A 14236-nucleotide genomic window follows, 5' to 3' on the forward strand; every position below is an offset into this window, starting at 1 on the left:
AAATGAAGCATTTTTTATGTTTGAAGTTGTGGGAGTATAGTATAGATTTAAGTAGAATATTCAGTAATATGAAGCAGGATTTTTTTAATGTTTTACTAGTAGTTTGCCTTGCCAATAAATTTGAGATAAAAATAAATTACATATCAATATAATTTATGGTAATATAATATATTAGTAATTATACTATCATATAATGCCAATAATTTACTTGTATGTTTTCCTCTTCTTTTCTTTCTCTTTTCTTCTCTTTTCATCAAGCTTTCTTCTTTGTAATAGTTATATACATTTTTTATATTTTTATAAATATGCAAATTTATTTCTTATTTGATTATGTTTTCATAGATCTTTCGAAACCTAACAAATAAAAAGAAATCAATAATTTCTCTCTCTCTCTCTCTCTGAGTGTGTGTGTGTGCATATATAATACTGCTGATACTGTTACTTGGTGTAGATTTTTTTTACTTCATGGAAATAAAAGTAAATGTGTTTTACATTCAACAAATTTATTTTGTTAAAATTAATATTTAATTTTACATCTACTGCATTTTCTTTTTTATAATTAATGTTGAGTACTTTTGAAGAGATCTCTACTTCTGAGCGGATTTTTTTTAGAAAGGATTAATTAAAACTTTAAAATTATAGTTTGCTATCATAGTCATTCAAACAGAATGAATTATTCTGTTTAATCTGTTGGTATATAATGAAAATACATTTAATTATATATTCACTTTAAAAAGATTATTTTTTTTTAATAATTTAAACAAAACTTATCTCCCAAGGTTGCTACTGCACTTAAAATTTACTTGTTCATTGACTTTTTTTTTACTTACGTGTAATTTTTTAAATGTGAAATTAAAATTTTTTACAATTTATTTCTAAAACTGACATATTTCTCTGAACTTGAAAACATATCCAGAAATCATGTGATCAACATAATTCTCCTTAATGTGATCATCATAATTTGATTTTGTTTATTGGATTTATGTTTGTAAATGTTAATGAAAGTAATTTTTAAAACTGGAATTATTTCCAGGATTTCTGAATTGTGTGAATAATCCACATTTATGAGAGTTTAAACTGATAGAATTGATTAAAGGGGGTTTGTATACCTCAAAAACGGTGATTTTCAAAAAATTGTAAAAAAATGAAAAATAAATGAAATTTTGTGTTGTAATTATACATATTTATTGAGTAAAAAAAAAAATTACAAAATGTTTTAATCAGTTTTAAGGTAAGGAGAGCTGGCCAAAGTCAAGGTATTACTGAACAAAGTCGGGGTATCATGGATTCATAATCTGGTGGCTGATGTTGGAAGTGATAATTATTTAGGAATTATCAGAAATTAAAACATAGATAAGTTTTGTAATGAGTAAACATTAGCGCACAAAGTAGGTAGAGAAGAAATAAAAAAATAATTTTTGGCTGAGTTACAGATACTACTTAAAAAAAAATTGTTTTTTTCTTATAATTGTGCGTTTTTTATTGTAAAAAAAAAAGTTTTTAATATAATTTTTTTATTATTCTAATATCTGTAATGCCTACATCTAGATGTTTTTGAACATTTTAAGCCCAAAACCATACCAATCAGATATTTTGGTAGGTGTTGGTAGAACTTCAACAAAAAGTTATGTGAAAGTTTATTTCATTTTATATTACAAAATCATACTTTTACATTTTTTATTCTGTGTGTCTTGAATATATAATAATGGACATAACTCAAAAAAAAGCATTCTCTTTCAGTTCAAAGCGTTCTCAAATTGTTTCTCTTTCTGAGCACACATGACACAACAAATAGCTTCTGAATGTGGTTTTAAACTAGGGATAGTAAATGCTATTTTAAAACAATTTAAAGAAAATGGTAAAGAAAAGTAAAGGCAAATGTGGCCATAAAAGAGAAAGTACTCCAACACAGGGTTGGTTATTAGTGAGAAAAAGTTAACTGATCCAAAATTATTTTATGTAAAATTAAATAAAGAATTAGCAGCCAGTGGAACAGATTTACTTGTGACAGCAGTTAGATGCCATTTTTTTACAGCTGGACAGAAAACTTGTCGCCCAGCTAAAAAGCAGGTAAAAAAAAAAGGCTCTTGTGCATCAAAGCACTGGCTTTGATGCATCACTGGCTCATATCCAACAATCCCAACATCCCCAGAAAAAAGTTTTTTGGGTTTTTTTTTTACATTTGAAGGCCCTTTTCCTGTAGATGGTATGTTGAAAAGTGATGGATGTATCAAGATTCTGAAGGAAAGGGTTGTAACCAACTTCAAAACAAATTACAGCAGTAATATGAGTAATGATGAAGAAATAAAAAGAAGTGTACCACACTTGTTGAATCGATGCCAAATCGTGTATGTGAAGTAGTTAAGATTAAAGGAGGACAGATTAATATAAAATATTCACAAATTACACAGGTATGATTTTTTTCTAAATAAAATTTCTTTTTTATTAAATAATATCTGTGTTCAGATTAATTTGTATACTAATGTACATATATAAACTGACATTCCATCAGGATATTCATTTACATAACCTGATAAATATGATACATTTATACTTTTCACAATAGCGTACATTTATGGTCCCATGAATATTTTATGTAGAATGAGTGTCATAATCTGAAGATGAATTACAATTATTCTAATCAGATTCTAGATAACATTTCAGTACATCCTATTGACTATAAATATCTGATCCCAAGAATTTCCCATATATCATATACATATATTCTTGAGATTATCTGAGGATTGAACATTTTTATATCATAAGGATGTTCTCAAAAAAACATGGAACTTGCCTGAGATCATAAAAAATATCCTGGTAGGACATATATATATATACTATTTTGAGGTTTTCTTTGCTGTATGAATCTGCCTTAGATTTAATCTTAGCATAGAAATTTGGAATAAAAATACACATTAAAAGCTGATGCTGCATCTTCTTTGTATAATCAACAGTGATATATAACAATATTTCATAATCACTTGTTTTTTTTTTAAATGATATGACAACAATTTTGTCAAAATTAAGGGAAATCGTGTTTTCAGTAGAGTATTTACCAGGTGTTAAATATGAAACCGGAATTTGCCCATAGATGGCCCTAGCTGTCATTGTAGTTACCATCAAATCCCATTATTGGTGCCATTTTCTTTGACGATTGAGGCGATTATTTGGGAAATACTTTTGCATGGGCTTACTCACCAGACTTTGCTATGTCCAACTACTATTTATTTGCATCGATGGACACGCACTTGCTGAGCAGTGCTTCACTTGTTATGAAAATGTATGAAAATGACTTTATAACTCAAAGAGCAACAGTTTTTTTGGCTTGGTGTTCATAAACTGTCAGAGAGATGGGAAAAATGTATAGCTAGTGATGGACAGTATTTCAAATAAAATATTTTTTATCATTTTCATATAATAAATGTGTATTTTCTGTACAAAAATTCCAGTTTCATATTTACACACCTGGTATACTAACTACCAAAATCATTCTGCATGCTGAATGTTGAACTAATAGAATTACACTCTTCTATTATTAGGTAAATACCTGTTTTGGAAAAATCTTCTTTATAAGTATAAACAAACTACTCTTGTCATTTCTTCATCAAATAACGTTTAACTTTTTCTGCCCTTCAAGAAATACTTGTATATTTAAAAATTCTTCTATTATTTATGTTCAAAACACTTTCCTCTGTATTCTTTTACTTTCAATTAAATAATTTATATTCAGTTCCTGATATATATTCAAATCATTTTCTATCTAATTTTGTAGATGTTCCCAGAGATCTCAGGAATCTTATCTTGTCTATTTGTAACTATTGCTTATAAACACTAACCATCGATCAAATTTCACTACCAATTTACTGTATAATTACTATAATGGTTAATATGCTTGTTTATAGATCATCTGGTTTTGATTTTGTGATTTTTACACCTATCATTTCATAATCCTCAATAATATACATGTATAGCAGGTTACAGGTCATGTGATAAATAGGAATAGTAATAGAATTAGAAGGTTTAAAAATAAACAAATACTTAAACAATTAAATTAAAAAAACCATTTGTATTTTATATATTATATATTTTCATCTACAAAATTAAACTAATCTTATTTTTGTAAGTATTTAAAATAATAAAATAGGTAGTAATATATAATAATTATATATTACACACAATATTGTATTATATATATGTATATATAATCTATTTTTAAATAATGTAATAATGAAAGTATTAATATTGGAAGATAATTATAAATAATATATATTTGTAAAGATAGCATTAGAGGTAGTCGGTATTTATAGTAAGTGCATCCATATGTTTTATTTATTTTGTTAACTATAAATAATCATGAAAAGAAAAGTAGCAATTTCCACCACCGAACATTCATTACAACATACTAAACATAATTACATTTGTTATTTATCTAATAAAAATTGTGAAGTTGATAGTAATATTCACGTATTTCAATAAAAATTGCAGATTAAATGTTAATCAATATTTTCATTGTTTTATTAAAATTTAGTTGATATTTAAGAGATTTTGTGATTTTATTTTTTGTAAACCTTTGTGCTGTAATTGTTCTCTAATTATTGTAGTAGGCATATTTTTAATATAAATGCTGAGATGATCTGCATATAATATTCATTAACATTAATTTGTTAAATTTTTACTGAAATAAAATATGATTATCTATGATTAAAATAATAAAACAGCAGTATAATTTTTATAATCCTTTATAAATAGTGTTGAAAACTAAATTGATGAATTCTGTCCACGCTTGTTCCACATCTTTGTTCCATTCCTTACCCAGATATTCTTTAAATACTTTTGCTAAAATTACTTTTACATTCTGAAATTAAAGAAAAAAATTAAGTTTAAAATTTGATATTTAACATTTATTTATAAATTGTACAAGAATTGTGTAGTAATGATAGAAATGGAATATAAGGAAACGCAAGAATTCAGTTAGTTAACTTTCTCACAAAAGAAAAGATAACTGAAAAGATTTTGTGTTAAAAACACAAAAGTGTGACTGATGTTTGATTCCAGATCCTTTCAGATGAAAGGTAGAGATGTTACCAACAACTCATAGATTTTAATAAAGCGGCAGTATTATGATTAAAGAAGTCATCCAAAAATGTAGTATAAAACAATAATACACTTTTTAAGTCTGGATTTCAGTTTATTAAGATGTTACATTTTTTTTTATTTCACACATAAATAGTGCTGTTATTCATAAATTCACCCCTGATGTATTACAGTTTGTTTGATAATAAGAATGTGGTATTTGAAATATGGTTTTACACAGAAAAATGTCAAAATTCAAATAATGGTAAAATTTAATATGATAGGTCGTAAGACAATAAAAAGAGAAGAGCTGTTTGAGTTAAAATCTTAAAAAGAGAGTAACTTAGGTTGATGACCATGTATTAAGATATCCTGGGTTAGTAAAATTGGTAATAAAGGGATTTATATGAGGTATAAACTGTGGAGAAAGACAAAACTTAAAGATGTAAAACAGATAATTGAGGATGTAGGATCTCATAAATATGTTGACATTATAAGATCAAACAGAAAAGAAAAGAATGAAGAACAGAATCAAATCAGTTACTTGACAGACAGCTCAGAAAAAAAATTAATTCTTTTTGTCTATTAGAAATGTGTTGAACTATCTTAATGTATCTTAATAGGCAGATACTCATTTCATATCATTCACCCCTTTTCCTTTTTACCAATTATTAGTTCTATAAATGAAAATCTATCCTGACCCACTAGTATCTCAATGCTGAGAATACCAGCACCTAAGCAACCATCATATTCCTTGGTATTTGATAGATTTGGTCGTATAGACCAGATTGAGGACTCCTGTTTTTTCTTGTACAATGGCTGCAAAAAAAGTCTAGTGACTGAATTATTTATTGGCCTTTGATCCCTAAAAATAGTTATAATTAATTCCCATTGGAGGGATGCTGTTAGTTTTCAATATGACAAGTCTCATAAAAATAAAGATAGTAAATAATAATTTTTCATTCGTTAAAATATCTCATGACATTATCACGGATAGGGGTTTATCGTAATATGGGTAGGCCTTTTCTGCAACTTTAAATTGGGTATATTCAAAATATTCCACTTTTAAGGTAGTTAAGTTATACATTTTTGATACCTTAATAAATGGTTAATTATATCTTAATAAATAACTGAGTAGAGGTACACAATGTCATGTTCCCACAGAAAGGAATATTTAAATTTGTTGTTTCACTTATTATGGAACTACTTACAGTTTTTCTTACTATGACTGTCTGTCACTGTCTTTCTTGTGGCTGTGAACCCATGAAGTGTGTTTTAGGTACAAGTGATACACATCAAAGTTTCTTTTTCTGTTGGAGTGGCAAACAGAGTGAAGTATCACTTGTAAGGTTAATACCACTTGCGTTATAAAAAGCTTAAATGCTGGTGTGCAGAAAGTATTTTTGGTTCAGGAAAAGGGCAACAAGAAACCAATCCATTCTATACTCTTCTTAGTAAACTGGTACAGAATGTTGTGTTTCTTTTGAATGGCTGCACCATTTTTGGGTTATGCCACCTAATATACACAGAGAACAAATTTAACGTGGCTTTTCCAATTTAAATTTCAATCAATTATCAAACTTTAAAATTTTTTTAATCTTTTTGATATAAATCAATTATGATACATATTTATAGAAAATAACTATTCTGTTGAATTTGGAATTAAATATAATTAGTATTTTTAGGATTTAAAAGCAAAATGTTCTCCTTTAAAAATTGAAATGAAAGTTCTGTAGATAATAACAACGAACCTATTTCAGTTAGTACAGGGCTAGAATTTTATAAAATTACATTATCCACAAACAAGCAATTTTCATCAACTACAGTTACTTGAAAATTTTTATTAATTGTCAAGTAACTGAAAACTTATGACACAATCAGCTGAGAAAATGAAATATCATTCCATAAAACGAAAAAACACAGTTTTGCTAACTGCTTTGTTAACGTTATTATGAAAGAACCATGAGAGAATTCTTAGCCTTGACATTGAATTCACCACAGGGCTACCAATGTTATGCTATTTGAAATGGTAAGGATATAATCGCACTGATCTATGCCATGCCATGGTCATTGGGCTTGCAAGGTTTGGCCTATTAGTTGTAATATCTAAAAAAGATTAAAAATATTTTTTAAGTTAACATATTATTTAATATTTTTAAACACGTTATAATTACATATAAACGGAATATTTACTAGTATAATACAAAATCATGATGGAATCAAACCATAAAAAAAAAATTAACTGACATGCTCAGAAAAATCGAGCCGACTTTGAGCCCGGCGAGCTCCCACAAACGGTCGTTGTGAAGTTTGACAATACGATTAGAGATAATGCTGTCGGCATCGGGTTGAGGATCGTGCCCACTACTGTAGAATTTGATGCTCAGGGGGACAGGACAAAATAGAACGGCGTATGCTGCCACTAATATTGTGCTGAGCTGTGACGGCGTACAAGGGGCTACCCTAGATAGAGGCGTCGTAGATCTGAGCACTCGCATCTTTGCCGAGGGCCAGGCCTACTTAGCACGCGTGAGACAATCGGAAAATTTAGCCAATATTTATTTGGATCCCAGAAGATTGCTGTATGAAATGCGAGATTTCAAGATGGAATCGGGAGTGGGTGGGCGGGGTTTGTCCCCGGGTCCTGCTCGGACCGGAATGAAGTTACGTTCCCCTTGTTAGCTGATTTAATTTGGTCGACTATTTGGGTGAAGGTCTGAATTTCTATGTTGCGGAAAACATAATTTTGATTGGTATGAGTGTAGTACGGATTTAACTTTCAACTCGATCGTTTTGTGAGGCATTCACATTCACGAACGGTGCTGTCAAATTGGGACTTGGCGCGGGATCCATGCTTCCGCGGTATCGGTCAGTTAGTTTGAGGGACTCATGTTTAAGTTGGATGTAAAGATGTTCGTTTGAGACCTACGTGAAGGCAAAATTTGATTTACATTTTACTGATGCAAATGTCTGCCGAGGCATTTACATCGGTGGTATCCCGACCGAGGCCTGGCTGATGACTGTGAGATGTAATCAGTTAGAGGGTCTAAAGACGACCTCCGGTAAAGCCCCTCAGGGCTTGGAACGGAGAGGGTGGTGTGGCGACCGGTGACGTCACAAGGTTTCCCCCTACGAGGTTTTTTTTCTTTAACCTTCGGGTCCACCGTAAGGCATGTTTCAGAGCATGAATGATTTGTAGCGTGAGTGGTGATGCCATGATTGACCGGGATTCGAACCCGGGACCTCCGGATGAAAAGCCGAGACGCTTCCACTCGCGTCACGGAGGCCCCCTACGAGGTTGGGATGTATGATCCGCACGATGAAAAGTCTCTCGAGGAACTCAATCGCTTGAGAAATGTGTAAGTTTAGATCGGTATACGCTAATTAAATTAATAAATTGAAAGGGTTAACAGTTTCCTCATTTGGCTCAGTACGTTAAATATGTTGTATCCATAAGTTGTCTAATTGTGAATTTTTCTGAATGATAACTAAAATAATGGGCCTAATGAATAGACAGGATGTGGTCTGAATAGTAAATGTGCTATATTAAACAGCTCTGAATAGTAATTACTCTGTTTTAAAGAGTTTCCTTGTGCAGTTAAATATTTTCTTATCGATGTAAGACCTGGTAAGAATTTAATCATTAGATAACCTTAAATGCCTGTTATTTCTACAACATGAAAAATTATATTTAAACAATTTAAAACTGTCTGAAAATTGACTGGTCACCCATTATTTCATTTTATCAATTACTGCGTAACGATGCTTAGTACAATATTTCCATAGATTGTTTTCTTTTTTAATTCGATTTATTTTTTTTAGTAATTTTTTTTAAATTTTATATTTGTTTTTATTATTGAAAATTGGCACAAAATTGTCGACTGCTTAATTTTAATGCCGCGCTGATCAAGGTTTTACCATGGTTTTCCTTCATCCATCCAGGCAAATACTAGATCAGTTAATTTTCTTATCTGTGGAATAGCATATCAATACATAATGACATGATCTACGTAATGTAATATTACGTACTGATCAGAATAAAAATATTATTTAATTATTAAAAATCATATATTTTTTTTGTAATAGTTTTTGAGACTTCGCTAGTTAACAGTTCATTTTATTAACTGTTTTTATATAAATAAATATGGATTGAATGTTGATTATATAACAAATAAAAAAAAGCTGACAACATAGTATTTTTTTAAGAACAAAAGCTACAACTTGTGGGTTGTTTCTGATGCACGGTTTACACACACTAGACACACAATTTAATTAAAAATATTTATAATTTTACTTAAATATAATATTTTTTCGTTTATGTAATTCAATGATTCTAACTAAAGCGCGCGCGCATACCGTATTTAATTCGCGCGGGTATGGCATTAACTAAACTAATGTAATTTCACAACTTATATGGAACAAATTTCGCTTGTACCGTCAGCAGAATGGTATAGCTGCAAGGCTTAACGCTTCAAGTACCGATAAAACCGGGCGATCAAGCTCGAGATCCACCCAGACCGATAATAATTAAAATGAAAAAATGTAAAAAAAGATAATAAGTTAAAAGTAAAAATTATAATAAGAAAACATGAATAATATTTAATTCTACGATTCAACTGTGACGTCAAACGTAGCAGTAGTTTAGAGCATTTGTGGGGGGGGGGGGGGTGCGATTTAGCAAAAAAAATTTTTTGGCAAATATTGTTAGTCTTTAATCATTAACATATGCGCCTAAGAAAAATATGACCTTACTTAGGCGAAATGTCGAGATGTTGAGGGTGACCTTGCTCTACAGCCTCATCCCCTTGACCTTTTTAATTAAAAAATTTAACGGCATCATCGTCTCATATATAGAAGTAATCTGATCAAGTTTGGTCAAAATCGGTCCAGTAGTTCTGGATATATAAGCTGATTTAGAGGCTAACACCGAGCACACAATTAACATTAACATCCAGAAAATTTCCATCTTATTTTTTGGTTTTTTGCGTCCTTAGATGTCAAAACGTCAAGATCCGGTGAAAACCGCTTATGTCCAAATTGGACAGATACTTTTCCTTCTAGAGTTATAGATCTGCTTTAGCGTTATCTAGACGGGAAAGTAAAAGATGTTAAATTCATATTTTATCAATTTCCATACTCTTTGTCTTCTTTCTTTTCCTGTTTAGCATCCGGGAAATACCATTCAGGTATTACTTCAGAGGATGAATGAGGATATATATGAATGTAAGTGTAGTCTAGTACAGTCTCAGTTCGACCATTCCTGAGATTTTTGGTTAATTTGAAACCCAACCGCCAAAGAACATCGGTATCCACGATCTAGTATTCAAATCCGTATAAAAATAACTGCCTTTACTAGGACTTGAACGCTGGAACTCTCGACTTCCAAATCAGCTGATTTGGGAAGATGCGTTCACCACTTGAACAACCCGTTGGAACCCAACGTCTATTAATCTATAACCCTTTGTCTATACCCTTTGTTTATTATCCGTTGTTTATACCCTTTGTCTATCAATCTATAAATGAAATTGGGTAGAAAAAATACTGAAAAAATCTGTCTTCCAAACATTTGTGAAGTCCCCTAAATTCCTACAATTGATGATCTCAAAAAAAAGTTTACAATTTTTTTTATAATAATAATTTTATTTGGAAATATTGACATAATTTAATAAATTCGATTTTAACGTGGATGTTTGTTTTAACATTTCTTTGATTGATTTTACTTTCTTATAATCTGTAAGTAGTTTAAAAAAAAAGTAATGTTTATCAAAATATTATTTCGTCATGAAACGAAAATACTATGGAATTTTTTTTCTATATATGCATTTCTGGGAAAAGTTTTTTCTGCGTAAAGTGTGTAGAAAAGTTTAACCTACGGTTACTTATAAAAATCTTAAGCATATCAATTTAATCTGTTAAAACTAATGGCTATGCTCGGTTGGTATCCAGGTCTGATTTTATTATTATTATTTTTTTAATGTTTACAAAATGGGTTGCATTTATTTTATATATTTCATTTTCTACTACTACAAAGTGCTACATACACACACCTCGCGCGCTCTCATACACACTACACAACACTTTATTGTTATTATTACAATAGCTAACCTCGAAATGTGGTTTGACGACGTTTCTTTTTTTGTGATTTTTACCAAGCTGAACTAGGACGGATTCTATAATGTCAGGATTATCAATGTTATTCACCAATTTCCCGATTGCTTTCATTACGTTCCCGACAATGTGATCTTTTGCAAATTTCTCATTCGCTAACAATGATTCAGCGCTTGCTCCTGTCGTGCTATAACTCTGGAAAAACGTTAAATATTCCGGTAACGCCTGAAACATTCTGTAATTAAAAAAAAAAATTAATTATAATTTATAGTTATGTAATAAATACAATGTATTTTTAAATTAGAATAATAAATCATTTAATTGGTTCTAATTTAATAGATTAATTAATAATTAGTTTCTAATTAAACGCTAAACACACACACACACACACACACACACACACACACACACACACACACACACACACACACACACACACAAATTCAATTAAAAATATTTTTATCATTTTATTTAAGTATAATACTTTTTCATTTAATACAATGATTCAAACTAAAGCGCGCGCGCATACCGTATTTAATTCGCGCGGGTGTGCCGGTACTAGCGGCTACGGCCGGAACTAACTAAACTAATGTAATTTCACAACTTACATAGAACAAATTTTGCTTGTACGGTCTGCAGACTAGTGTAACCGCGAGGCATTTTACGCACCAGGTAACGATTCAATCGAGCGATCGAGTTCAGACCCAGTCAGACCAAATTAATTTTTTTACACTTTAAATTTTATTAATTTATTTAATTCTACCGTTCACCTGTGACGAAACAATACAGCAGTAGTTTAGAGCATTTTTTTTGAGATGGGGGTGCGATTTTGCAAAAGTTTTTTTTCAAATACTCTTATTTTTTAATCGTTAACAAACGTGCCTAAGAAAAATATGACCTTAAATTAGGCTAAATCTCAAGATACTCTCTCTCTTTTTCCTGTTTAGCCTCCGGTAACTACCGTTTAGATAATACTTCAGAGGATGAATGAGGATGATATGTATGAGTGTAAATGAAGTGTAGTCTTGTACATTCTCAGTTCGACTATTCCTGAGAAGTGTGGTTAATTGAAACCCAACCACCAAAGAACACCGGTATCCACGACCTAGTATTCAAATTCGTGTAAAAAGAACTGGCTTTACTAGGATTTGAACGCTGGAACTCTCGGCTTCCAAATCATCTGATTTGGGAAGACGCGTTCACCACTAGACCAACCCGGTGGGTCAAATCTCAAGATACTAAGGGTGACCTTGCTCACCCTTCACCACCTTGACCTTCAAGCTTCATCACCTTGACTTTTTAAGTTGAAAATGTAATGGCGTCATTGCCCCAAATATAGATGAAATCTGACAATGTTTGGCCAAAATCGGTCTAGTAGTTCTGGATATAAGGTGATTTAGAGGCCAACACCGAACACACACTTAACTTAACAACCGGAAAATTTCCATCCGGTTTTTTGGGTTCCTTAGGTGTCAATACATCAAGATCCGATGAAAACCGCGTATGCTCTAATTGGACCGATTACAATACTTTCTAGAGCTCCTAAGCGCTATCAGGACGGGAAAGTAAAAATAATCATCGAGAACTATTATTAAGTTAAATAAAGGTTGAACATACGTGAAAAATATTTTTCGATTGAGAACTTCTTTTTTTTGAGGTAGATTATAAATAAAAATATGAGAAATGAGAATTTAATTCACAATTTTTGAAAACAAATAAATAAATACAGAATGGATAAAAATATAAAGCATAAATATAATACAAAATATCCAAGAATATTTATCATATGGCGTGAAATCAGATTTAAAGTTTCTACGTTAGGATATCATTTATGTAGAAGTCAATCGTTTTGAATAAAATTTTCAGATTCATCTGATCTTGACCCAGACTATAAGTTATTCGATATGGAATTTCATAAATATTCAAGAGGGCGCTATCCCTTCTTAAAAATTCCCCTTCTACTAACCGGTTACACCAATTGCCTAGCCGAATAAAATAATTTTAGTACGTAATATTAAATTATATTTTTCATAATTTAGATTTCTTTTTAGCTTGGATTTTATACACATCATTTACAGCATAAATACAAATGTATATAATCTTTACATTTACGAAAATATTAATTGTAAAATATAAGAGTAAGATAATTATATATATCTGTACATATATTCCCGCATATGTGAGAGTCTTAGCTCATGTAAACAAATTTCTTTATATTCGTGTCTCTTTATACATAAACAAGTAAACCAAAAAGTAGACACACGTGATTAACTGATCGCTCACATTCTCAATGCTGCTGTCTTTATCAAGGAGTGCAGATATCATTAGGTTGGCGACAGAAATTATAAGGAAACGAGAAGTGCATCGATGTTTCCCGTGGTGAAATTTTCGAATATTTATTGTATATTAATACAGTAAAAACTACAGTGAATATTTTATAAAAGTAAATTAAAAGTAAAAAGTAATTAAGTAACAATTTTTTTAAATTAATTAAAAGTAATTGAACTCTCAAAAGTCTAAATTTATTGTACTAAAAACAGCTTTTTCTAATTTTTACAGATTTATGATATTTTTTGTTAAGTTTAGTTAGTTCTGTTTTGTTTTTATAATAAAACTTTATTTTTTACTTCCTTGTATGAAGTAAAGGAAGTATTGTAATCGCGAAAAATTTCGGTTTCCAGATTTAAACGAAAATTCCATTTTGACCATCCCTGAATCCATTTTGACTAGTTTCAGCGTGACGTCTGTACGTACGTATCTCTTGTATAACTAAAAAACGATTAGCCATAGGATGTTGAAATTTTGGATTTAGGACACCTCCCATTTTGATTGCAATCGACTGAATCAAAACTGTCCAAAAAAACCCAAAATTCAACAAAATCTGGATGTTGGACTTTTTCTTAACTGCAGTAATAAGGTCTCATTGGGAGATTTTCAAGATATATTATAAGTGGTACATCGGTTCCAGAGTTATAGCCAAATAAAATTTTAATTAATGAAATATTTGGTCTTACCAGGGGAAGGCACATCAGTTCGAATCAGACTTCATTTCCTT

At 30.5% G+C, this 14236-nt stretch overlaps 1 protein-coding gene across 3 annotated transcripts in view; it reads right to left on the reverse strand.

Moving 5' to 3' along the window:
• Nucleotides 1-4046: 4046 nt before the first annotated feature.
• LOC142330167 (neuroglobin-like) overlaps nucleotides 4047-14236 on the reverse strand; it is a 150967-nt gene continuing 140777 nt past the window's right edge. For all 3 annotated transcript variants that reach the window (XM_075375273.1, XM_075375272.1, XM_075375274.1), the window contains exons 3-4: nucleotides 11179-11416; nucleotides 4047-4855 (exon numbers count right to left, since the gene is read on the reverse strand). In XM_075375273.1, coding sequence (XP_075231388.1) covers nucleotides 4730-4855; nucleotides 11179-11416 — 364 coding nt within the window. In that variant the 3' untranslated portion in view covers nucleotides 4047-4729. The remainder of the gene's footprint in view (nucleotides 4856-11178; nucleotides 11417-14236) is intronic.

Source organism: Lycorma delicatula, chromosome 9, assembly GCF_047948215.1.
Source record: "Lycorma delicatula isolate Av1 chromosome 9, ASM4794821v1, whole genome shotgun sequence".
Lineage (NCBI taxonomy): Eukaryota > Metazoa > Arthropoda > Insecta > Hemiptera > Fulgoridae > Lycorma > Lycorma delicatula.